This window comes from Leptonychotes weddellii, chromosome 11, assembly GCF_054177405.1.
Source record: "Leptonychotes weddellii isolate Sample4059 chromosome 11, ASM5417740v2, whole genome shotgun sequence".
NCBI classification, from domain to species: Eukaryota; Metazoa; Chordata; class Mammalia; order Carnivora; family Phocidae; genus Leptonychotes; species Leptonychotes weddellii.
The window spans coordinates 48448604-48473332 of NC_138379.1; the positions used below are offsets into that span (position 1 = coordinate 48448604).

General features: G+C 42.7%; 1 protein-coding gene across 11 annotated transcripts in view; it reads right to left on the reverse strand.

The window, feature by feature from the left end:
- The window catches only part of XRRA1 (X-ray radiation resistance associated 1), a 46406-nt gene extending 22142 nt beyond the window's left edge, over window positions 1–24264 (reverse strand). For 2 of the 11 annotated variants that reach the window (XM_081798846.1, XM_081798842.1), the window contains exons 1-5: window positions 23787–24260; window positions 22542–22614; window positions 14492–14625; window positions 2473–2601; window positions 1569–1786 (exon numbers count right to left, since the gene is read on the reverse strand). In XM_081798846.1, coding sequence (XP_081654972.1) covers window positions 1569–1786; window positions 2473–2534 — 280 coding nt within the window. In that variant the 5' untranslated portion in view covers window positions 2535–2601; window positions 14492–14625; window positions 22542–22614; window positions 23787–24260. Of the gene's footprint in view, window positions 1–1568; window positions 1787–2472; window positions 2619–14491; window positions 14626–19496; window positions 19606–22541; window positions 22615–23786 lie in introns of those variants that run through there. The other 9 variants (XM_081798849.1, XM_081798843.1, XM_081798848.1 and 6 more) reach the window with 8 other exon arrangements.
- Between the last annotated feature and the right edge of the window lie 465 nt (window positions 24265–24729).

The window sequence follows — 24729 nt, forward strand, 5'->3', positions numbered from 1 at the left end:
TGGGGAGGGTATGTGCTATGGTGAGTGCTGTGAATTGTGTAAGACTGTTGAATCACAGACCTGTACCTCTGAAACAAATAATACGTTATATGTTAAAAAAAAAAAAAGAAGATAGCAGGAAGGGAAGAATGAAGGGGGGGACGTCAGAGGGGGAGACGAACCATGAGAGACTATGGACTCTGAGAAACAAACTGAGGGTTCTAGAGGGGAGGGGGGGTGGGGGGATGGGTTAGCCTCGTGATGGGTATTAAAGAGGGCACGTTCTGCAAGGAGCACTGGGTGTTATACGCAAACAATGAATCATGGAACGCTACATCAAAAACTAATGATGTACGGTGATTAACATAACATAATAATAATAATAAAAAAAAGACTGACATTACCAAGTGTTTATGAGGATATGGAACAACTGGAAATGAAATCTCTTACATTAATATGGGGATCAAAACTGTACAACTGCACTGGAAAAATACTTGGCAGTTTTTACTAATGTTAAACATACTTTCATACTCTAAGACACAACAATTCCATTCCTGGGTATATACCCAATAGAAACGAGTGCTTAAGTCCACCAAAAGAGGTAAAAGAATATTCATAGTAGCTTTATCCATAATAGCCTCAAACTAAAAACAACCAAAATGTCTATCAACAGTAAGAAGGATAAATAACTTGGAAAATACATAAGAGAAATGAAACAAAGTGAACTACCAATATATGCAACAACATGAATGAATCGGACAGACATAATATTGAGTGAAATAAATCTGACAAAAAAGAGCACATGCTGTATAGTTCAGTATTCATAAATTTCAAATCAGGCAAAACCTATAGCTGGTGATAGAAGTCAGAGTGGTGATTATTCTTGGAGGAGATACTAATCAGGAGGATACCACATGGGATGCTGGAAATGTTCTATATTGTAATATGGGTAGTGGTTAGAAGGATGTATGTATGTATGTAACAATTCAAGCTGTACACAATATTTCTATATTTTTACTTTATGTTGGTTATTTCTCAATTTAAAATAAATATTAAGAAAACAGTAATAGATAACTAGATCAGTAAAGCAGAATATATAATCCAGAAATATACTCATGTAATAGAGATTTTGGTTTATAATAAAGGTGACATTCCTTTCCTTTTCTGCCTCTAAAGTTGCCATTTGGATACAGTTCTTGGCACCATGGTAGTCATCTTGAGACCTCAATGGGAACCAGCCTACAAGGACAAGCAAGCAGGCCAAGGATGGCAGAAAAGAGGATGGAAAGAACCTGACTCCCTTGAGAATATCAATGCACCCCAGAATTAGCCATCTCTGGAAAGTCTTACTTCTGAGTTTCTTGTTATTTGAGATTTTTAAAAATCTACTTTTAATTGGATTTTAAAAGTATCTTAACAGAGAATCAGTTAGGAAGTCATTGAAATAATTCACGGGAGACCTCCACCTTTCCAGGCCGAGCAGCTTCAGCGCAGCAGCTCCTCAGGGAGCTACAGACCTTCAGAATAAGCTCTCAGAAGCTTATTCCCACCATGGGGCTTGAGTCTCTGGAACAAGGGGCATCACTCACCTGTCCGGTCAACATCCTTTTTCATGGGCAGTACAGTATAATCTGGTTGCTCGTCTGAGACCTCAAACATCCACGGCTTGGGCTGTCTCATGGAATGGGGCTCTTTCTGGGGACTCCCCCTGCCTCCAACCCAGTCCCCTGACCTGTCTCGGTGCTGAAACTGCTGTAGGTACGGGATCCGGAAAATCCTGTTTTGGTCCAGGCTTAACTTCTTCAGTCTTCAATTAAGGAAAGGGAATACAGAATCACAGCAATAATGATACCTCTGCGGCATTTACCAAACAACTTTAGGGAAAAAACATGGATTCACACTTGGACACTTACTCTTCTGGTGTGACCTTTAGCCAGTGACTTACCCTCTCTGGGCCTCAATATCCCTATCTCTAAAATGCGGATAATATTCATTAACCTTTCAAGGTTCCTATGAAGATTAATAAGACAATGTAAATGGCCCACCACAAAGTAGTATTCAGTAAATGGTAGCTGAATCCAAAGTAAATTTTCCAGGGATCTAAAGCTTAACCATTTAAATGCCAGCATTTTCATTACTTTAATCAAATAGGTAGAATTCAGCAGTTAACCTTATCTTTCTGATTCCATTTTTTTTTTTTCTGTCCCCTCTATCAGGGGTCAGGAGCCTATCTCTGGTAATATCTCCTTTTACCCTCCTTTCTCTTTGCCACTTCTATTCCAGTCACTTGATCAGAAATGTCCTACTGATGCCCCACTTTTATGGCTGAGCTAAAGCTCAGAGGGGAGAAGTTAATCACCCATGGCCACACAGCAGAGATAAGTGGTGGAGCTGGGATTTAAACCCCGGCCTTCTGGATTCCAGAGCAGCACTAGGGTGTGGGCCAGGCTGGGGGTGGTAGGGGGCCCTGCAGAGAGGAGATGGTGGCTTTACCTTCTGAGCCCGGCCAGGCTGGCAAAGCAATTGGGGCTGGAGAGCTTGTTGTCATCCAGCATCAGTGTCTCCAGCGCTGGGAACCTCAGGATGTACCTCCTGCTTGTCAGTGACGTCACAGATGCTTCCCTGCGAGTGCAAGGATCCTGGGTAATGAGCAAGGGCAGGGGACAAACTCCACCATCCCCAGGAAGTAGGAATGGGGATAGGAATAGAGATGGAGGACAGGGAATCAATCAAGAGGCATAACCAGCTTGGGAACTTCTCTAGTGCCCCTGAGACGTCCCTGCAGAGAGGGACCAGAAGGTCCCTCCCCAACTGATCCCTTCCCCGAATCCCACTCATACATCAGTCTTCTGTATGGAGAAAGGCTGCACACATTCACAGATGGACTCAGTGAGACTGGGTTGGGGCAGGATGGGGGGCACTAGTAATGCTCATGGAAAATACCAGAATGAATGAGGCATGACCAAGTTGAGGGAAAACATTCTGCAGAAAGAATACTGCACAATTTTGGTTCAGGTCAGACTCCTGGGTATGCTGCATCACCCCAAGGACTGGTAACCATAGGAGCATCAGGAGACAGAGCCCTTGGCAGGGACCACAGCCTTGATTCACGTAGGGTAAGGTAGGCTGGCCACAGTGAGATTCTCCTCTAAAGAGACTTAATAAAATGCACACATCAGTAAGGAGTTGAGAATTCTCTTTTAAAACTCAAACTCTCTGGGGAGTCCCAGAAACACCTGAGAGTGGAATTTAATGGGCTGAGATCCTGAATCACACAGGTGGAGCAGGAAGTGGTGGCATTTTAGGTACTACCATTAACGTGGCCTCATTTATGTGCCCAGGTGGATGAGACCTAGGTAATTCTTTATTTTTTTCAATCTTTTTTTTTTTTTTTTTTAAGATTTTGTGTTTTTAAGTAATCTCTACACCCAACACGGGGCTCGAACCTACAACCCCAAGATCAAGAGTCATATGCTCTACCAGTTGAGCCAGTCAGGCGCCCCTAGGTAATTCTTTTTAAGTACACAAAGGCAGATGACTCAAATCATGTTTTCATTCCTCCCTCCAACTCTCTCCCCTCCATACACCCAAATAAACACTCAACACACTCAACCGAGAAGGAAAGAAGAAGCCTTTAGTTCATGGTATTTGAAGGTCACAGATGATTCTTTTCCTCTCCTGAAAGGACCAACTTTCATGCACTAAATTTTTAATTTCTACCTGAGAGCAATTACAGGAGGGTGCACAGCAGCTCTGCTGATTTATAATTAATTGACCAATCTTTTTACTCCAGTCAGATATGAAAGAGCTAAAAAATAAGCCTTCAAAAAATTTCTCTTATACCCGATAATGGAGAAGCTGGCTCTGTCCTGTCTCTTGTGACAAGTTACAGTGGTTTGCCTTTTAAAAGTTTCACCCTAATTATAACATATAAAAAACTTCATTTTGTCTCTAAAACTGATGTCTTAAAATAGGGGGGCAGTCAATAGGTGGGTAAGGAGGACAAGATGCAAGGCTTCAGAGGAAAGCATCAGGCTCTCCCACTGGGTCCTTCCCAGGGCAGTTTTGGGAGAAGAGCTCTTTGAAGCGGCAGGAGTCTATTAGTATGGAGAGGCTGAGGTTTCCAGGTGTTCAGAGTGGTGCTATTTTTATCATACCTTCTCTTGGCAAAAGGAATTAATACCATTTAAAAATGACAGATTTGACTAATATGTTTAGAAGCTAAGAGTATGCCCCAGTGACTGGATTCAGGAATGGGAACTGGTGTGCCATATTAGAAGAAGCTTGGGGGGCGTCTGGGTGGCTCAGATGGTTGGGCGTCGGCCTTCGGCTCAGGTCATGATCTCGGGGTCCTGGGATCGAGTCCCGCATCGGGCTCCCTGCTCCGCGGGAAGCCTGCTTCTCCCTCTGCCTCTCTCTCTGTCTCTAATGAATAAATAAATAAAATCTTTAAAAAAAAAAAGAAGCTTGGGAATGCGGGTCAGCAGCCCTGGGCTCTGGTTCTGGTGCTGCTGCTGCTTGGCTTGCTGGGTGACTTCTAGCTGGTGTTGAGCATCTCTGGTCCTGGTCAGTTCCTCTATCTACACGATGAAAGAGGATTTCTTTTATTTTACATTGTAAGACTTTGCATGAGGCTAAAAATATTGCTGACCAGGCTAGACAAAGAGCCGCAGTAAAACAGATGAAATTTAGCAAGCTCTAATGTCCATGAAAATGTTAGGTCAGCTTCTGTGATAAGATATAGAAAACCCACCACATAAAATAGAATGAGGGAGACGGACGTAGCTTCCCAACTCACTTGTGTAAAAGAAGATTTATGATGTGGCTGCTAAAAAAGCTGGTGCTCCTTTAGGTGACATTTTGAGGAAAACAGTGGTTAGAAAAAAGAAGGTAACCATCCCCCTCTGCTCTGTGCAGGTCAAGCCTGAGAGGGGGGACCTGTGCCGTCCAAGGGAGACAGGGAATAGGCCTCATGGGAGACCCAAAGTCTCAGATGCCGATCCAAACAATAGGGCAGGCTGATGATGCAGTAGGTCAGATATGATCCCCCTAACTCACCCAGACATAATCATGTGATCTATCCAGAAATGGAGACACAAATAGTTCAGAATAGATGAGGTATGTGGTGAAATGGAAAAAAGTGAAGAGAAAAGAGGATGCAGAAGCAGGCAGAGTCAGGTCATGAAAAGCCCTGTGATCAATGTTAATGGTGTTTATCTTTAGAACGCCGGGAAGCTGCTGAAGGACTTTAAGCAGGGCAGTGATAGAATCAGAGGTGCCTTTTAGAAACATCCCTCTGGCTGATGGTAAAGACGATAAAGAGAAAGAAAAATGTGACAGGTCCTTAGCTGTATCCCAAGTAGCAGGGGCTGTGTTGATGTGCTACAGCCAGACTAAACAGGAGGGAACAGACAGGGCCAAGTTTGAGAAACATTTAGGAAGCACAATTCATAGCCTCTGGTGACTGAATGGATGTACAGGGTGAGGGAGGGAAGAATACAGGCTGATGCCCACATTTCTCACTTGGACAACTGCACAGTTGATGGAGAGTAGCTCCCGTCACTGAGGCCAGGGATACAGGAGGAAGAGATCTCGGCATCGGCATGTGTGTGATGACTTTGGTATGATTAGGTAAAATATATGGGCTCATAGTTTAGAAGATGGATGTGAAGTAGAGATATAAAGAAGACTTGGGAAAGGATGAAACCATGAAGAAAGATTATAAAAATTAAGAAAAACAGTGGGTTGAGAGTGGACAACTGAGGACTATCAACATTGAAGAGGCTGCAGAAGAAGAGGAATCCACAGAGCATTTTGAGTGTGGACACACAAGTGGGAAGAGAATAATAGTAATACTTGTTTGGAGCCTCACAGCTTTCAAAGCACAATTATTTCAATTGATACTCTGATGTAAGTAGGAGTGTATTTATTCTCCCCATCTTATATTATAAGGACATAGAAATACCTAGTGGTGGAGCCTTGCCCTACTTTATGCAACAAGGCTTCCCACTGAAAACAACTAAAATGATGAATAAAACCTAAAAAGAAAAAAGATTCATTTAAAAACATGTAAGAGATGTGAAGACAGTAAAGCAGTAGTATGCCAAAATCTAAAAATCCAGAGACAGAAACCAAGCATAAGAAGCCACATTTGCCTTTCAGACACTTGCTGATCTTGTTGAAACAGCATGTAATTGGAGACTCCCTACACGAATGTAAGATCCTAAAGAGATATACACTCAGGAGAGCGAGAACTAGCACTAAACCCATGCTCCTCATCCCACAGCTAGGGGAAAACTACCTTGGAATGAAAAGAAGGAAAGGGGGAGGGCAGACTGGTCCTCTTGCAAAATTGTAGCCCAAATTTGTATCATCTGCGTGGCTCAGAGAATATCCAGCTAGTTTAGTTTAGTTTAAAATGGTTCCATACTGAGTGCCCCTAGGCACCTGGCCAAAATAAATGGAAAGGTTTATGGTATTGCAGACTAAATAATGTGGGCCAACTCTCCCTTGAGTATATGCTAGAAAATCCAGACAAAATATATATATTAAAAACAATTTTCTTTAAGGCATCTGGGAACTAACAAGCTGTGAGAAATTAGGGGGCTAAGATTTGGAAAAAGAAGGAAATCAAAGGGGATCTTGCAACATTTGGGTGTCTTTTTTTTCCCCTAGGGCTACCTGCTAACTCCAGAAGTGGCAGAGAGGCTGAGATGCTGAGCAAAGATTCTGACAACCTTGCTAGTCTAGGGGCCAAGAGTCCAGGGTGCACCAGAGAAGGGGATTCCTGATAAACTTGCTTTAAGTTAGGGCAATGAAGGACTAAATCCTAGGGGGAGGTGTGACCTAGAAACAGTGTGGTCCTTGCAGAGACTGAAGACTAGCTTCAAATAATTATGTGTGAACCCAACAATCAAAAAAAAAAAAAAATCTAGAACTGGTGGGAATAAAAATGATTTGAGTTGCCCAAAGGGAGAGTCACAGCCTCTCACTCAGTTTCCTATTTACATTTAAATTAAAAACAATTAAACTTAAATAAAAGTAAAAATTCAGTTCTTCAGTCACACTGATCATATTTCAAGTGCTTAATATGACTGACGGCTACCATATTGGACAATGCAGATATAAAACATTGCCAACATTGCAGAAAATTCTATCAGATAGTCCTAAACCAGGCCTTTCAAGGATTACTAGACAATATCTGCAAATCGGTGCTAATGTCTGGGGATATGAAAGGTATGGTGGTCTATCACTCAAAGTAGGGGATTATGGAAGAATGGAAATTTAGCCTGTGAATGAACCCAGTGAAGTCATCAACCTACTTTGTGGTTACCTCCCCAGTTCCTGAATGTATAATTAGAATAGACATATTAAGCAACTGACAGAAGAACCACCTTTGTTTACTAATCAACAAAGTGAGGGCTATTATAGAAGGAAGGGACAAATTGAAGCCCCAGGAAATCTGCTTCTAGAACAGTAAGCCTACAGTTATTCTGCATCCCTGAGGTAACGACAGAGACTACTGCCATCACTAAAGATAAGAAAGGTAAAAGGATATTGAGTCTTATGATATTCCTGCTTAACTTGTTTATTTGGCTTGTGTAGAAGACAGATCATGAAGAATGACTACAGATTACTGCAGACTCAATCAAGTGGTGACTCCAATTTCAGCTGCTGCCCCACATGTGGACTCTTCTTACTACAGGACATTAACACAGCCCCTGGCACTTGGGATACAGCTAAGGACCCATCAAATGTTTCTTTCTCTTTATCGATGAACAGGAACTGTCAGGAGCAGTCTGCTTTTGCCTGACAGGGACAACAGTACATCTTTGCCCTCTTCTCTCAGGGCCACATCAACTCTTTCAGCCTATCATAATCTATTACACATCTATTGCCAATCTGTTTTGGTATTCCACAGAACCTGATGTTGATTGGACCTGATGGGCAGGAAGTTGCAAATACTCTAGATGATTTAGTAAGATGCATGTGTTTCAAAGAATGGAGGGAAACCCCACAAAAATTCAAGGAACTACCACCTTATTAATTTTCTGGATGTCCAGGTATCTGGGAGCATGCTGGGATATACCTCCAATGTGAAAGACATAGTCCTTTACCTTGCACCACCTCTTACTTAAGAAAAAGGCACAAAGCTTTGTTGGCTTTTTTGGATTTGGGAAGTGATGCATAAAACATTTCTGCTGTTCTGATCTATTTACTGAGTATCCCATGAGGATGCCAGTTTTGTGTGGGGCCCAGAGCAAGACAAGGTTTTGCAACAGGTCCAACTGCAGTACAAGTTGCTCTCTGGACATTATGTCATTGGTCAATGGCATTGGGCAATATGACTCAGCAGGTCCAACCGTGCTCTAAATGTCTAAGGCAAATAGGTGTGCTGTATAGTACAGGGTTACCATACATCCTGGTTTTCAAGGACTTTCTGGGTTTTCACCTGTTACCCCAAAATAATTAATAGTGTTCCTTTTCCCTCTCAAGTTTGTCCTGGTTAGATGGATAGGTTACATGGTCTCTCTATGAATAGAGCCTTTTATAGGCCCCAATTGCAGAATTATTTTTTAAGTTTTTTTTTTAATACCCCACGTGGGGCTTGAACTCATGATCCCAAGATCTAGAGTCAAACATTCGTCCAACTGAGCCAGCCAGACGCCCCTGCAGAATAATTTTTGAGCAAAGTTATGCCCTATTCTTTTTTTATTTGAGAGAATATGAGCAGGGGGAGGAGCAGAGGGAGAGGGAGAGGGACAAGCAGACTCCCTGCCGAGTGGGGAGCCCAACGCAGGCCTTCATCCCAGGACCCCGATATCATGATCTGGGCTGAAGGCAGACACTTAACCAACTGAGTCACCCAGGCACCCCAAAGTTATGCCCTATTCTGTGGATAACTATTTTCCTTTTGAAAAATAGTTTCTGGCTTACTATCCTATGTTGGTGAAGACTGAACAGCTAATCACAGGAACATGAAGTGACCATGTGACCTGAGCGGCTCATCATGAACTGAAGGTGCAGCAGAATTCCCTCATCAAGTGAAAGCAGTATGTGAGATCCAGCTCAAGCAAGTCTGGGAAAATTGTGTGAATGAATATGGCTGATTCCTATGATGCCTACTCCTGCTGTACTATTACCTCTCCATCAATGCACAACTAAGGTTCTATGAGCAGCTGATGTAGGAGAAAACCCCCTGGGTTTACGAATGATTGTGCATGATATGCTGACACTAAAGATAGACTATTACAGTATTACTTTATACGGGGGTGACTCTGAAAGACAAGGGAAGAGAAATCCTCCCAACCGGTAAAACTTAGAGCAATATATCTGACTGTCTATTTGTTTGGTTTATGCTGATTCATGGGCAGTGGTGATGGTTTAGCTGAATAGTCCAAGCTTGGAAAAAAAAATAATGTAAAACTGCTGACAGGGAAGTCTAAGGGGAAATTATGTGATTGAACCTCTCAGAATGGATAAAGAGTATGAGGATTATTTGCATCCCATGTGAATGCTTCCCAAAGGCTATCCACTTTAGAGGTGGACAAGATGACCCATTCCATGAAGTCAGTTGGCCTCTCTCCTCGGATACCCTAGTGCTTGCAAAATGGCCTTAGCACAAGCATGGAGGCTACACACATCCCCTAACTAAAGCAGATCTGGCTACCACCCCTGCTGAGTATCCAAACTGCCAATAGCAGAGGCCAATGTTGAGCCCCTAACATGGCACCATTTCTGAAAGAATTAGCCATCCATCTAGTTAGCGGGAGGATGACTATAGTGAGCACCTTCCTTCATAAGAGGAGCAGTGGTTTTTTTGTTTTTTTGTTTTTGCTTACCAGAATAAACATGTATTTTGGATATGGATTTACATTCCCTGATATTCTGCAGCATCACCATCTGGGGACTTATAGAATGTCTTATTCTTTATCCTAGTAACTCACATAACATTGCTGCGAACCATGGAACACATTTAATAGCAAATAAGTGTGATAATGAGCCCATAAACATGGAATTCACTTTTTTTTTTTACCATGTACCCCATCATGTAGAAGTAGCTGATCTAACAGAAAGGTAAAGTTGTTTTTTAACAACTTATTTATTATACCAGTTAGGAGACTACCCCCTGTGAAGTTGGGGCTCTGACTACTTATAGGATAAGGTTTCACATAAACCAGCAACCAATACCGATGCTGTTTTTCTCATAACCAGAACATAGGATCTAGGAATTAATGGAAAGAAATGAGAACAGATCCTCTTATAATCATCCACTTGCAGAATTTCTGCCTCCATTCCTTCAAGTAGAGGTCTTAGTTGCCTAGGGAGGAATACTTTTACAGGGGACACAAAGAATAGTTTCTCTTAACTAGAAGTTGAGATTGCTACTGGCCACTTGGGTTCCTCAATCCACTAAACCAATAGGCAGAAAAAGAGGAGCTTACTATATTGGTTGATTGATACTGATTATCAAAAGTAGATATGATTGCTGTTACACCTTGAGGACAAAAAGAAATATGACTGGAATCCAGGGAATTATAAGGTGTTCCTCTTAGAAGTGTCATGTCCATTAGTCAAAGTTAATGGAATTTTTGCAAGATGAAAAGAGTTCTGAAGATGGATGGTGGTGACGGTAGGACAATAATGTGAAGGTACTCTTGTGAATGCCACTGTACATTTAAAAACGGTTAAGATAAGGGGCACCTGGCTGGTTCAGTCAGTAGAACACCTGACTCTTGATCTCAGGGTCATGAGTTTGAGCCCCATGTTGGGTATAGAGATTATTTTTTTTAAAAATTTTTAAATGGTTAAGATTGTAAATTTTATGTTACGTGTATGATACCACAATTTTAAAAAGCATTAATAGAAGACTACCACAACCCAATAAAAAAGCATTCATAACTCTGATCCTTTAGGAAAGACCATTTAGGATATCATGCCAGTTAAAGAGACCAGTCAAGGTGCTAGATAAGGGAGAAGGAAACATTAAGTAGGTGATGGAGGAAGGATTCATAAATATGTACTATGGCCCCCTGACCAGTGAAGAAAAGATTATTGTAGGGGCGCCTGGGTGGCTCAGGTTGTTAAGCGACTGCCTTAGGCTCAGGTCATCATCCTGGAGTTCCCGGATCGAGTCCCGCGTCAGGCTCCCTGCTCAGCGGGGAGTCTGCTTCTCCCTCTGACCCTCCCCCCTCTCATGTGCTCTCTCTCTCATTCTCTCTCTCTCAAATAAATAAAATCTTAAAAGAAAAAAAAAGAAAAGATTATTGTAGCAAATATGCATATTTTCTTCCCTGCTTATTGTGTGTGTGTAAACTGTTAGTGGTGAATGACTTTGCAACTTAGTTTTTAGGTTATAAAATATCCACTTGGCACTGTGACTGCTTCAGAAGAGAAAATATCATCCAGAAATGGATACAGTGACCCAACAGACGGTGTCTCATCCCTTTATAGAAGAGGGTGAAAGTATCTTCGTGGGAGAGGAAAAGTTCCTTCACGTAAGATGAAAGCATATTGTGGTTGCTAGTGTTGTAAGGAAATTAAATATGGAGAGAAAGAGGAGAGTAGATGCTGGGTTTCCAAGGGTTGGGTGGCACCACTCATCTGCCTATTTGCTCTTGAACTTTATTCCTTTTCTCTGTGTTCTGCTAGGTATTATTAGGGGTCACCCCTAAGCTACGCTTCCTAGACCACCTTTCCATTTGGCTTCCAGTGAGATACTGCCAAGGGAGGGACTGGGGAGACTGGAAGGCCAGAAGAGGGGAGAAGCAACTCTCTCCTTTGTTTCTGACAGCTTTTTGCTGGAGGCACCAGTGCAGCACCAGCGTCCGTGCTGGTGGAGGTTCCAGCCCTGATTGAGGCAGCACATCTGCAGCAGATCCAGAACTACAGCAACAACCTCTCTAAAAGCCCAGCAGCAGGGACAGGCTTGTGGGCCCCAGTCCAGGAGTGTGGGGGCATCTGATCTCTGGGTATCAACCTTCTTCCTTCTTGCTCTTCCAGCCCTTCCACCGCCTACGTAACCAATTCCCTCTATTTATTGTTGCTAATATTTAGGTGGAATAAAGGTACTCTGATTGTTTTCAAGAGCCCTTATCTTTTAGAGGTATACACTGCATTATTTACAGATGAAACTACATGAATCTGCTGTATTCATTTATGGCTGGATATGTCTGAGATTTTTCTGAAGAATAATTTAAGGTGGGGCACCTGGGCGGCTCGGTCGGTTAAGCGTCGGCCTTCAGCTCAAGTCACGATCCCAGGGTCCTGGGATCGAGCCCCATGTTGGGCTCTCTGCTCAGCGGGGAGCCTGGTCCTCCCTCTCCCTCTGGCATTCACCCTGCTTGTGCTCTCTTGCTCGCTGTCAAATAAATAAATAAAAGCTTAAAAAAAAAAAAGAATAAGGTTGGGTGTGGCAGGGTATAGATGAAACAGAATTGGTTGTGACCTCAGAACTGTCAGGCAATAATCGTTAGGTGATGGGTACATGGAAGTTCATTTTGCCATTGACTCTACTTCTATGTGTGTTTGAAATTTTCCATAATAAAATGCCAACCATTATCTCTCCCCATGAAAAACAATTAAATCCCCTCAATTTGCAATACCTGAAGTGGTTTTTATATTCCTGACTAGACCCTGACTGATGTGTGTCTGGTCATAGAGAAAGCCTGACTAAGATGAAGCCAATACCAAGGGAAAAAAAAGATGTGTGCATGTGCCTGAGAAAGCGAGTGAGAGAAGACAAGACAGAGGTTACACGCATGCTCAAGAAATACACTGAGATGCACGTGGAGCCCTGACAACAGGCTGTGCACCTGTATCCAGCCATATGTGAATCCAGCGTTCACCTTAGGACTTTACAGGTACATGAGCCAATAAATTCCCTTTTTTAAAGACTTATTTATTTTAGAGAGAGAGAAAGAGCATGCATGCTAGTGGAGGGAGAGGCAGAGGGAGAGGGAGCGAATCCTCAAGCAGACTCCCCACTGAGTGCAGACCCCAATGTGGGCTTGATCCCATGACCCCAAGAGCATGACCTGAGCCAAAACCAAGAGTTGGATGCTCAACCGACTGAGCCACCCAGGTGCCCCATAAATTCCCTTTTTGGTTGAGCTAGTTTGAGTTGACTTCTGTCAATTGCAAACAAAAGGAGCCTAATGAAATCCCTAATATGATGATCATTACTATTATCCAAACCCCTTGGGTAACTAACCAACCACTATCATCAGTATAAACTCCATCACATCTGCCATCATCACAACAAACATCATCACCATGACTTTCGCCTTCACCATCTCTAAATCAACTAACATCCATTGAATACCTACATGCAAAAGCACTGGATCCTCATCCAGGTGCTTCAGATCAAAGATGACTAAGACAGAGCCTCTGCCCTCATAGTGCTCACAATCCTTTTGGGAGACTATATGTATATCATCAATTTATCTATTATTTACATATATGTACATATTTGTGAGACATAAGTCACAACAGAATATATAAACTTCTAAAGTAAGAGGGAAAACATTAAATTCAACAGATGCTTAGAGAAGGGAGGAAGAAGTATGGTCTAAAGCGGTCAGGGAAGGCTTCTGATAGGGAAAGGAGGAGGGTCTGAGCAGGCCCTTGGAATACATGTAGAATCCACATAAGAAGAGAATGTAATGGTCATAAGCATGGTCTTTGTTTTTTGTTTTTTTTAAAGACTTTATTTATTTGACAGAGAGAGACACAGCGAGAAAGGGAACATAAGCAGGGGGAGTGGGAGAGGGAGAAGCAGGCTTCCCGCGGAGCAGGGAGCCCGATGCGGGGCTCGATCCCAGGACCCCAGGATCATGACCTGAGCCGAAGGTAGACGCTTAACGACTGAGCCACCCAGGCGCCCCCATAAGCATGGTCTTTGGAGTCAGATGGACCTCATTAAATTCTGGCTCAGTCACTTATCAGCAGTTATTTAACATATCCGTGCCTCATTTTCTCATCTGTAAAACACGGATAATAACAGGCACCTACTTCATAGGGCTGTTTTGAGGATTAAATGACTTAATATGTATAACGTGCTGAGAACAGTGTCTGGCACATAGTAAGCACTATGTATATGGCATTAGCATTATTATACATTCTGGTCAGAAGGCATAGCCTGAACCAAGGTGCAGAATGGGAACATACAAAGCTTAGTAGGTTTGTGAAGGGGAAGAGTCTGGCAAGAGCAATATCCACAATTTACCAATGACCAATCAGAGACAGGGAAAGTGACTTGCTAGATACCTGAGTGTCTCCTAACAGCATAGAAGAGTGTGAAGACACCCATCTGAGGCCTAATCATTCTTTGGGGCCCCGCTCCCATGACTGCCTTTCCTAGGAGCTTCAGTAGGCAGCATTTTCCCAGCTTTGAGCACTCATAGACTGTCATTATAGCACTTCTGAGCTGCTCTGGGCTATTTCCTTGCATACTTGCACCCAAAGGTTCATGAGGGAACACATGGGATGGATCCTAGGATGTAGAACTTACTGTTCTGTGACAGCCAAATTGGGTGGCAGGGAGGTGAGCCCATTGCCTGTGAGGAGCAGGACACGGAGGTGTGGCAGAATCCCCAGATCACAAATGGCCTCTGCAGTCAGGCTGTTGAAGGAAAGGTCCAGGAACTATGTACAAAGATAAAAGATGGGAGAACGGAAGCACTATACATGACAATGATGCTCATACATGAGGTGGGAGCTAACTATTTTTTTTAACCTTCTAGGCAACCCCATCTCTCATAAACCTAAAACCTTTTTGACTCTCTCTGGATTAACATTCAAGGCCTACTATAGTCAGTTCCCGGCCTATTTGCTAGCTTTAGCTCCCACTGCAAATCTTGATTTATCCTGTGGAGCTGACCAAAGTGACTCCTTCCCCATTCCCTGCACCACCCCACCTAGAGATCTTTGCTTGAGCTTTTCACTCAACCAGGAGAACTTTTCCCTCTCCATGTATCTTTTTTTTTTTTTAAAGATTTTTTTTTATTTATTTATTTGAGAGAGAGAATGAGATAGAGAGCATGAGAGGGGGGAGGGTCAGAGAGAGAAGCAGACTCCCCGCTGAGCAGGGAGCCCGACGCGGGACTCGATCCCGGGACTCCAGGATCGTGACCTGAGCCGAAGGCAGTCGCTTAACCAACTGAGCCACCCAGGCGCCCCCTCTCCATGTATCTTAATCTAAGCCCCAGAAGGCCAACTCAAAAGTTGCCTCCTTATAAAACTTTTCCTAATTCACCAGGCAGATGGAATCCCTTTCTCCCCTGAATTTGAGTGCTTTATCTAGGGAAACTTCTCATGGTCAACCAGGTATCTGATAGGTAGACACACATCTGAGGAATAGGGATGTTGGTACATGGATGTGCCTAGCATAGTCTTGGTACACAAAGGTAGGCTAGACCATAAACTCCCTGGTCAAGGGCCTTGCTACTGTATCACTATATCCTTGTAACCTAGCATAGGACCTGGTACATAGTGGGTGCATATAAAAAATCAGCTGAAATGAACTGGCTTATGAGGGCAATGACCGAAACTGTCACTACCAACCACTTCCTAACTGGCCACCTAGATTCATGAAATAGTTCACTGGGTCAGGGGCCAGTCAGGAAACTGAATTTCTGTCTGCAAAGACAAAGACAATTGGGATAAATGATATAAAACCCAATCTTTGTTCTTTCTCTTTTGGGCCTCTCTACACACTCACTTTAGCTCTTATGTATAAGTCTGCTTCCTTGCCTCCCCTTCTCTCCACACACGGTCATTGAAGCCTATTGAATGGGGGCATTTCAGCATCTTACCCAGCTGGTTGACCACATCAGTGTTACATAGTCAGTCAGACATATAACCAAGTGGCTGTAGGTCACTGCCAGAGGAGACTGAATTTGGTCTGACTCTACTGTAGTAATCAATTGATGGATTCTGTAGATCTGAGTTTAAATACTGTCCAAATGTGTGATTTGGGCAAATTACCTAACCTGAGCTTCTATAAAATAGAAATAATAATGAATTATTATGAGAAATTATGTAACATAGTAAGCGCTTAGTTAATGTTGGCTGTCATCATTATAACCATCTCTTCATTCAGGGATGTATGCTGAAGGCTTACTCTGTACCAGTCTGTCCTCTGTTAACTCACAACCTAGCTGGTCAGCTACTAAGTAGCAATGCTGCTGGGATAGAGGTCTGAACACAGACCAATGGAAGCACAAAGAAAGGAACAGTCAGCTCTACCAGAGGATCCAGCAGGCTTCATGGAGCAGGTGACGCTCGAGCTGTCTTCAGAGACTAGTTGGTATTCACCAAATTGTTAAAGGCAAAAAGAGAGGCAGTGCAGCCAGGAGACAGGAGGTAGCCTACCTTGTTCTAAGAACTGCAAATAGCTTGGGTATGACTAGAGTCCGTGGTATAACAGAGGGTTTGCTAAGACTGGGCAGGCCGTGAAAGGTGCCAAGCACCAAAGAAGTGGTGAGTTCATGCTGCCATCAGCAAATTCCAAGTTTTGAGAGTTCACACAAAGGGGTGATTCCACTTGGCAGGGGCAAAGAGAGAAGCCTTCAAGGAGAAGACCTAGAAAGCTGGCTCAGATAATCGTAGATAAAGGTGGGAAAATCCTCTCCCTCATACCCATATGTGGGCAGTCAATAAGACCTATGGATTCTGTCTCCTTAATATCTCTCATTCTGTTCCCTCCAACTCATGATTCATGCAGTGGCCATACCTATCATCCACTGGATACTTCAAACTCCTTAGTGAGGCCTCCAAGGCTTCCTACAGTCTCTCTTCTGCTACCTCTCCAGGCTCATCTATCACTACTCTACTGTGTTTCACTTTCCATTCCAACCACACTGAGCTGTTTCATCAGTGTGCTAGCTCGGGAGTTGGTAAACTAACACCTCTCAGCCATTTCCATCCTGCCGCCTGTTTTGTACAGCCTGTGGGCTAAGAATAATTTTTGCACTTTTAAATGGTTGAAAAAAGATCAAATGAAGACTGCTGTGTGAAAATTATGTGAAATTCAAATTTCAGCATCATAAAATTTTATTGGAACACAGCCATGCTCATTTTTTTATGTAGTATTTATGGCTGCTTTCCTTCTAGAACAGCAGAGTTGACTAGTTATGACCATACAGACCACAAAGCTTAAAATACTCACTTTACAGAAGAAGTTTGCCGACTCTTGTCCTCGCTGATTTGGCTACTTAATGTTGGGGCCAGATCTGCTCTCCACAGAATTAAGAGCAGCTCAAAGAAATGAATAGTCTTAGAATAATAGGTCACAGAACTTCAGAGCTGACCCAGAATTTGAAGAGGGGTATACTTAAGTCCCAGAGAAGGGAAGTGATTTGGCCAAGGAGCTATGTCAAAATAGTGGCAGAACCAAGACAAGAAACAAGGTCTCCTAACTCTCAGGGCAGGGCACCAGCTGAGCCTTTTTCAGACCGGTATGCAGAAAATAAAATCATGGCAAAGTTAAGTTTTTCTAAATTGACTGCTGAAGAATTCTACTCCTTGGGTGGCAGCCTTTCTGGCAAACAAGAACAGAAGATTCCTAACCTACTGCATCTGCTGAGTCATATCAAGTTTTATTATACATCAAAGTATTCATTACTGTGAACTGCAAATTCAGGACTTTTGACAGTTTTATGCTTTTTCTTAGAGAGACCTTGTAAATCACAGAGATAGAAACCAATGATTAGCCAAGAGATTTCCTCTTCTCATTTATATTCAGCATCTTGACTTTGGTCTGCTCTCTTATGTAAATAAATTCCCCTGGGTAAGGCTGGGTCTGCCTGATAAATAATCTTTATCAGAAGCTATCAAACTGAGAAGTAGGGCATCTAAGTCAATCATGATCAATCAGTAGATCCAAGCTAGTCAGCTGTGGGGTCAGAGTCATGTCCCCTCCCCAGGGCCCATGGGTACTTGAAATTGGGATTTGAAATAGTACTGGTGAGGAAGACAAGATGCCTGGCACAATGCATGACAATGCATGACACAAATAACTACTTTTTAAAAAAGTAAAATAACAAAAAAATGGAAGTTCATAAGAAGCTCCCAGGCCTGTAGGTAAAAGAAATGGCTACCTGCATCTCTAGCATCAGGACTCTGTTTCCCACTGTTTATATTAAAATCTAGTATACAGATTTTTTTTAACATAGCAAAAAATTACACCAGTTATTGTCAATTTATACTCTTTTTTATTGGACTTTCAAGAGCTCTGCTTATTGGACAAATCTGAGGACAACTCCTGTTCCAAATCACATAGTAAATCACCCCTATCCTCAATATGACTTGAAACCATGGAGAGAAGTTACCATTACATCTAGGATATCATGTTTTAATGACAAAAGGACATATAATCCATTTTAGAAGATTGCCATCCCAAGCAGTTAAAGCTTTTTAAAACTTTGGCATACAAAGGCCATCAAGTCTGAAAGATTCATTCTTGTGGAAGAACCCTCTCTCTCTCTGGCAAGACTAAGTTAAGTGAGGCTTTTGTGAAGAGTGGCTGACCCTTGATGCCCTTGATGTTGGCAGATTAAATGATTTAAGTTACCAACTCTTTGGGGTCAACCCCAAGGCTTATGACGCACAGACATTCTGCTGAGATCTGAATCTAAAACATTTGTACTATAAGGCCAACACCTGGGGAAGAGCCCCTTATTCAGTGAATGAGCCTGGCCAGAAGCCCGGCCCCACACCTTGCTCCAACTCTAATCTCCATGCATGCAGTGACTTTCAGGGAGTGACAAAAGCTTTGTTGCTTTGTGAAAAATGGCCCTCAAGTTTTCATGGAAGTTGAAGAGGTGATTAACTTGAAGTATGAGAAGATGCATAGAAAATGCATCACCATAGGAAACTTAATTTAGGAGAAAGCCAAGAATGCAAACAAATTTTTCTGTATTTTTGAATCTGGGGTTTGGAGAACAGCTATGGATGTACAAATGTCAAGAGTGTGCTATAGAACTCATAGGATTCCTGTTTTATTTCACAGTCACCTCTGGGCCTATAGATTAGGCCTTTAGCCTCCCTTACCTGAGCCCACTGGAGCCAATCTGGCTCATTTGGACCATGATGGGTCTCCGGCATCAGTCCATAATGCCTCTAGTTCAGCTGGTCTGATCTGCTGTGCCTCGCACTTAACCTCCAAGGCTCCTCAACCCCCACTGGATCCAGATCTCCCCTCAAACTCTCCTTCCTAAAGTACTTTGTTTAAACTCAATTTTCTACACGGACTCCTTTGGCATGATGTTTGGCATTTATTCTCTAGGACCATGCACAATGGCCATAGGTATGATACAGTCTCACCTGTTTGCCACTGCTGCCATTCACAACCACTACCCTCATCATCACCACCAACCCTACCACCCTTTGCAGAGGACTGCTGTGAAGCAAGAGTCTGGCTGTAACCAGAGAGCTCCTTCCCAACAGTTATAATCAGTAGAGACCTCTATACCCATTCTTTATAGGGAAACAGGTGGGCACCAAAAACTCCCTACCTCCAACTTACTTCCAAGAACTTAAAGTCTCCATATTTCACGTAGACTGTTTTGATTCCATTAAATGCAAGCTCCAGTTCCTTTAAGGTTGGAAATGTATGAAATGCCTCTACAGGAGAGGAGAAAGAGAGAATCAGCTACTTGTGAAGGATGTAAGACAAAGATGTTAACGGTGGTCATTTACTGGGTCCCCACTGGGTTAAGCCAAGCTTATGGTCAGATGCTTTGTACACATGGCCTCTGAATCTCTAACAACCCTGAACAATAGGGATTACTATTCTCATTCTACTGCTGAGGAAACTGAAGCTCGGCTAGGATAAGTGATTTGCTAGAAATGGAATTGCTGGGAAGTGAAAGAGCCAAGAATTGAATCTATGTCTAACTCCAAAGCCCATTTAAAAATTATCTTTGTTATTCCTTACTATAAAAGTAAAACATGCCTACCAAAAAAAGTTAAAAAATACAGAAAAACAAAAGTTCCCTTTAATCTCAACACCCAGACATAACCATTGAAAATTTCATGTATAATACTCCAGAATTCTTCTCATGTGTACAGTGAAACACAGACACATCTTTTTACACAAATGGAATCACACCATACACATCGTACTGTGATTTGCCTTCTTCCCTTAACAATATGACTTAAAGATTGTTCCATGTTGGGGTGCCTGGGTGGCGCAGTTGGTTAAGTGTCTAACTCTTGGTTTCGGCTCAGGTTGTAATCTTAGGATTTTGAGATTGAGCCCCGCTTTGAGCCCTGTGTCAAGCCCTGCATCAGGCTCCACGCTAAGTGCAGAGTCTGCTTGACTCTGCTCTCCCTCTCCCTCTGTCCCTCCCCGCCTCCACCCTGTGCTTCCTCTGTCTCTCTCAAATAAATAAATAAATCTAAAAAAAAGCTTGTTCCATGTCAAAACATAAGGATCTGCATAATGTCTGAGTTATGTTCTATATTACAGACATACCCTAATTTATTTAACCATTCCCCTATTGATAGCCTTTGGGCTATCTGGATAAAAAGAACACTTTTCCTCTTCTGCATGAGAACTGGACTTTGGGTTAACTTTCTAGCCCCTTTCCCTGGTAATCTGAAACAGATGGTATGGTACCATAGTTAGGCAATATTATTATGGTAAAATGATGCCAGACTGACAAGTCACATCTGGACTAGGAGGAACTCTAAATGAACTACAAACATCTGAAGGTGCACCATAACTTTGCGCTTCCCTGTGTGTGGTGACTCCCATAATTAGTCATGTCCTTTGCCAGGACTCTAGGAGCTATGTCTATGGAGTGTTACAATAGCTATTTGCTCCTGTGGGGAATGAGGCTTCTAAGCCAGAGTGGCTCCTACATCTACCGAAGGACAGTCTTACTGTCTTGGACCTGAGCAGCGGGCTGCAGAGAATGGCCCACAGACGGCTGCAGGGACTGCTGTGAGGACTCCTCTGAAGAGAAACTGCAGATACTGTGCTGCAGGTATACTGTGTGGAATGACAGAGCTTTCTGGTGTCAAGTGGGGCCTATGGTGGTCTTGGGAGTCAGAATGTTCAGTAGAGCCCATGAAAAAGACTGCTTGATAGGTATTTCAGTATGTTTCCAATGAACGTCCTCATACAAGTGTGTTCCTGTAGAATCAATTCCTGAAAGGGAAACTACTAGATTAAAGGCAATGACTACTTTAACAGACATTGCCAAACTGTCTTCCAAAGACGTTGCATCAATTTATTACACTTCTGCCAGTTGAATGTCAGAATATCTGTTTCCCCATCAATGCTGGCTGTCATCAATCAGTCCTTCTCATGTTTGCCAATATTTCACAGGCAAAAAATAGGATTTTGATGCTGTTTTAATTATTAGTGAGGTTGAACATCTTTTCATATGCCTATTGGCCTTTGTATTTCAAGCCCACCTTCCTGACAAGACTGTACTCTTTCCTCAAGGGCAGGGACTGTGTCACAAGCTTCTTTAAAAACACCCTTCAACCTCAACCACTAAAAACTGAACTCCTCTTATTTCTCCCCAAACTCTAGTGCTCTCTGTTTTCAGTGAACCCCCTTGGCTCCATCAGCTACCAAGTCCTGTTATTTCTACCGCCTCCTGAATCTCTCTTGCAATGACCCTCACCCCTACTGCCTGGCTCAGGCTTTCCTACCCCCGCCCTCGGGAAAAATGAAATCATCTCCCAGGTTTCCTGGTCCCCATCTTCTTCTCTTATCATTCACCTTCCTCACGGCCCCCACTGAAATTCTCTACTTAAAAGCCTTCCAAAGCTCTCTTTTGCCTGCAGGATTAGTGACAACTCAGGGCCCTTGATACTCTAGTCCCTGCCAGCCTTTCTGGTCTCCATTTCCTCCTATTCACATCCCATGAAAACATACAGAGCCTCTTCAGTGTCCTGATCAGGCACTGCTGTCCCACATCTACTCCGCTGGACTGAAATACCTTCTAATTCCTGTTCATTTTTTCGGTCTCAGCTCAGTGCCCTTCTCCTCAGAAGTTTCTCCTGACACTCTGGTCTGGGTTGGTGTCCGCTTATATGCTTGCATAGCATTTTCTGATTCCCTCTATCACTGCACTTACCATATCCTGCTATAATTGTCTGTGTCTGAACCCATCTTTCCCACCAAACTATGAGCTCACCAGAACAGGCACTGATTCGTTTCTAAAAGCCAAGCATGCACATAGTCCTGACACCCAGCAGGGGTCGCTGTGGACTTGCTGAATAAAGGAGAAGCCTTTATGCTCCTGTAGGAGCTCTTACAGGCTTAAAAACAATTTCATATACCTCTCTCATCTCAGCCTACTAGGCATCCTGGCTTGGGGAGGAAGAAAGGAAGGGAACTGTCTCCATTTACAGACAGAGAAGCAGCATCTCAGAGAGAACACTCTAAATAGGTAGTGCCAGCTCTGGGCCGAAATCCTGGGCTGGGCGTTCTCCAGCACCTAGCCTACGGCACCCTAAAAAAGAGATGAGCAGCCAGTCATGAATGGACTGACAGGCAAGTTCTAACAGGAGTGACTGGCTGTGCTGGCTGAGAAGCTTACCTAGAGGAAGCAGGTTTTCTGAGGCATTGATGTAAATCACCGAATGAAAATGCTTGAAGTCCTTTTCCTTAGCCTGTGGGAAAGCATTTCAAAAGAACACAAGATTAGTGCCCTGCCCGGAGGGCTTGCCAAAGCTCCAGAGCTGCTGTCAGAAGGCACAAAGACCTACAGGGATAAGCTATATTCTTAGCAAAGTACACCCACTTGCTAAGGGCCAGAATGGCTTTTCTGCTGCTTTTTTTCTATTATGAAATAGTTCAAATGTACAGAAAAGTTTAGTGAACGATACTTTGAAGACCCATGTAACCACTGTCCACCTTTATATGAAGATTTTGCTGTCTCCGCTTCAAATTTCCTTAAAGAAATAAAATACTAAAGAGTTGACCCCACCCCCCACCCCCACAATCTTCCCCAATTGTATTCTTTTCCCCTTCTCACAGATAACAGCTATCTTGAACTGGTGATTATCATTCTCATACTTGTTTTATACTTGTATTCTATATATGTGTATCTATAAACTATATATAATATTATTTGTAAGTTTTAAAACTCTATATTAGATGCAATCATACTGTGTCATTCTGCAATCCACCTTTCCCACTCAACACTATGTTTTTGAGATTTACTTGTGTTGATACACCTAGATCTTTTGAGATTTACTTACGTTATGTTACTTGTGGTACTGATTTATTTATTTTAATTGCTGTATATTTTATATCACCAATCTCTCTTCATATGCCATGGAAGGCCTATAAACCAAAAACATATGGCATAATATCCTGCACATATACTGGCTAATGGGGGGGGGCACAAATGTGGCTCAAGCTACCTATTAGCCAATGTAAGAAAGAAACATGACTCATTACATGAGTCACCTAGTGTGTATAAGAACAAACCAGCATCTTGGGAGAACCATTACCACTCCTGACACTGAAACTTGAGAGAAATTTCTCCTACAGGCTCTTCTAATGGGAACTCAGTGTCACCCCAGCAGAGGTCTATGACAAATTCAAACCAACTCCCATAATGCTACTTCCTTTAATTCACCTCACATGGGCCAATGGCAATAGCAAATTCACAGCAAAATATTGTGTCTGCATGTTGTTTCTACCCAGTGAAGCTTTGTCTGACGCCCCCCACCCCAAACCCCCAGTCCTCAGGGACTCTGGAGGTACAATGGACAAACAGCCAGGAGCCACCTCAGGTCTGGCTCATCCCAATCACATCTCTGCTGGCTGGCCCTACCTTGGAGAACTTCAGGCCGCTCACATTAATGTTGACCAGGTCTGATGGCTTCCTCACACAATGGTGCTTCAGCTGGAACACAGTGCAGAGAGTCAGGTCTCAAGGCCCCAAGAAAGTTTATATAATTGGCCAAGACAACAAATGACTCCCTGTTGAGAAAGGGGGCCTAGTACAGCGCGAAGAGTATGGGCTTTGGGAGTCGCTCAGAACAGAGCTGCCACCTCAGCTCTTCCACCTCTCAGCTTCCCAGCTCCAAGATGCGGATAGTAACACTGACTTGACAGGGTTCGTAGGAGGATTCCTTCCTCTCTGTTCCTCCTCTGTCTTTTCTGAGCCCCGCTTATTCTACCTGGCTCTTCAAAAAATCTGTATTTCTGGGGCCTTACCAATCTCTTCATGTTTATAATAATTTGCTTGTTTATTCGTTTGTTCGTTTTTTTATTCACTAAATATTTACTAAGTATTGCTTTGGGCCATGTATTGTGCTAAATACATCAATACATTTTCTTCTAATCCTAACTAAACCCTTTAACATAAGTATGATCATTTTTCCTTTTTAAATGAGAAAAATAAGGTTAAGAGAGATAAAGTGCCTTGCTGAAGGTCCCACAGCTAGTAAGTGATAGATGATTTGAATCCAAATGTGTTATCATTAAACTCTGTGCTCTTTTGACTACCATATGTTGCCCCTCATAAGTAAAAAGTTAAAGGAAAACTTAGTGTTGGAGCTTCTATTTCTGTTTAACCAAACCTCATTCTTTTTTTTTCTGTTAATCATTTATTTATGGTATCATGTTTAGGCATGGAATTAGGTGTTTATTATATTCTATTCATAGAACTTACGACAACATGGAAGCCAAGTAGCAAACAAGTATTTATAAATGTGATAAATATTTTTTACAGATTTATTTTCTATTTATTTTTAAGTAATCTCTACACCCAA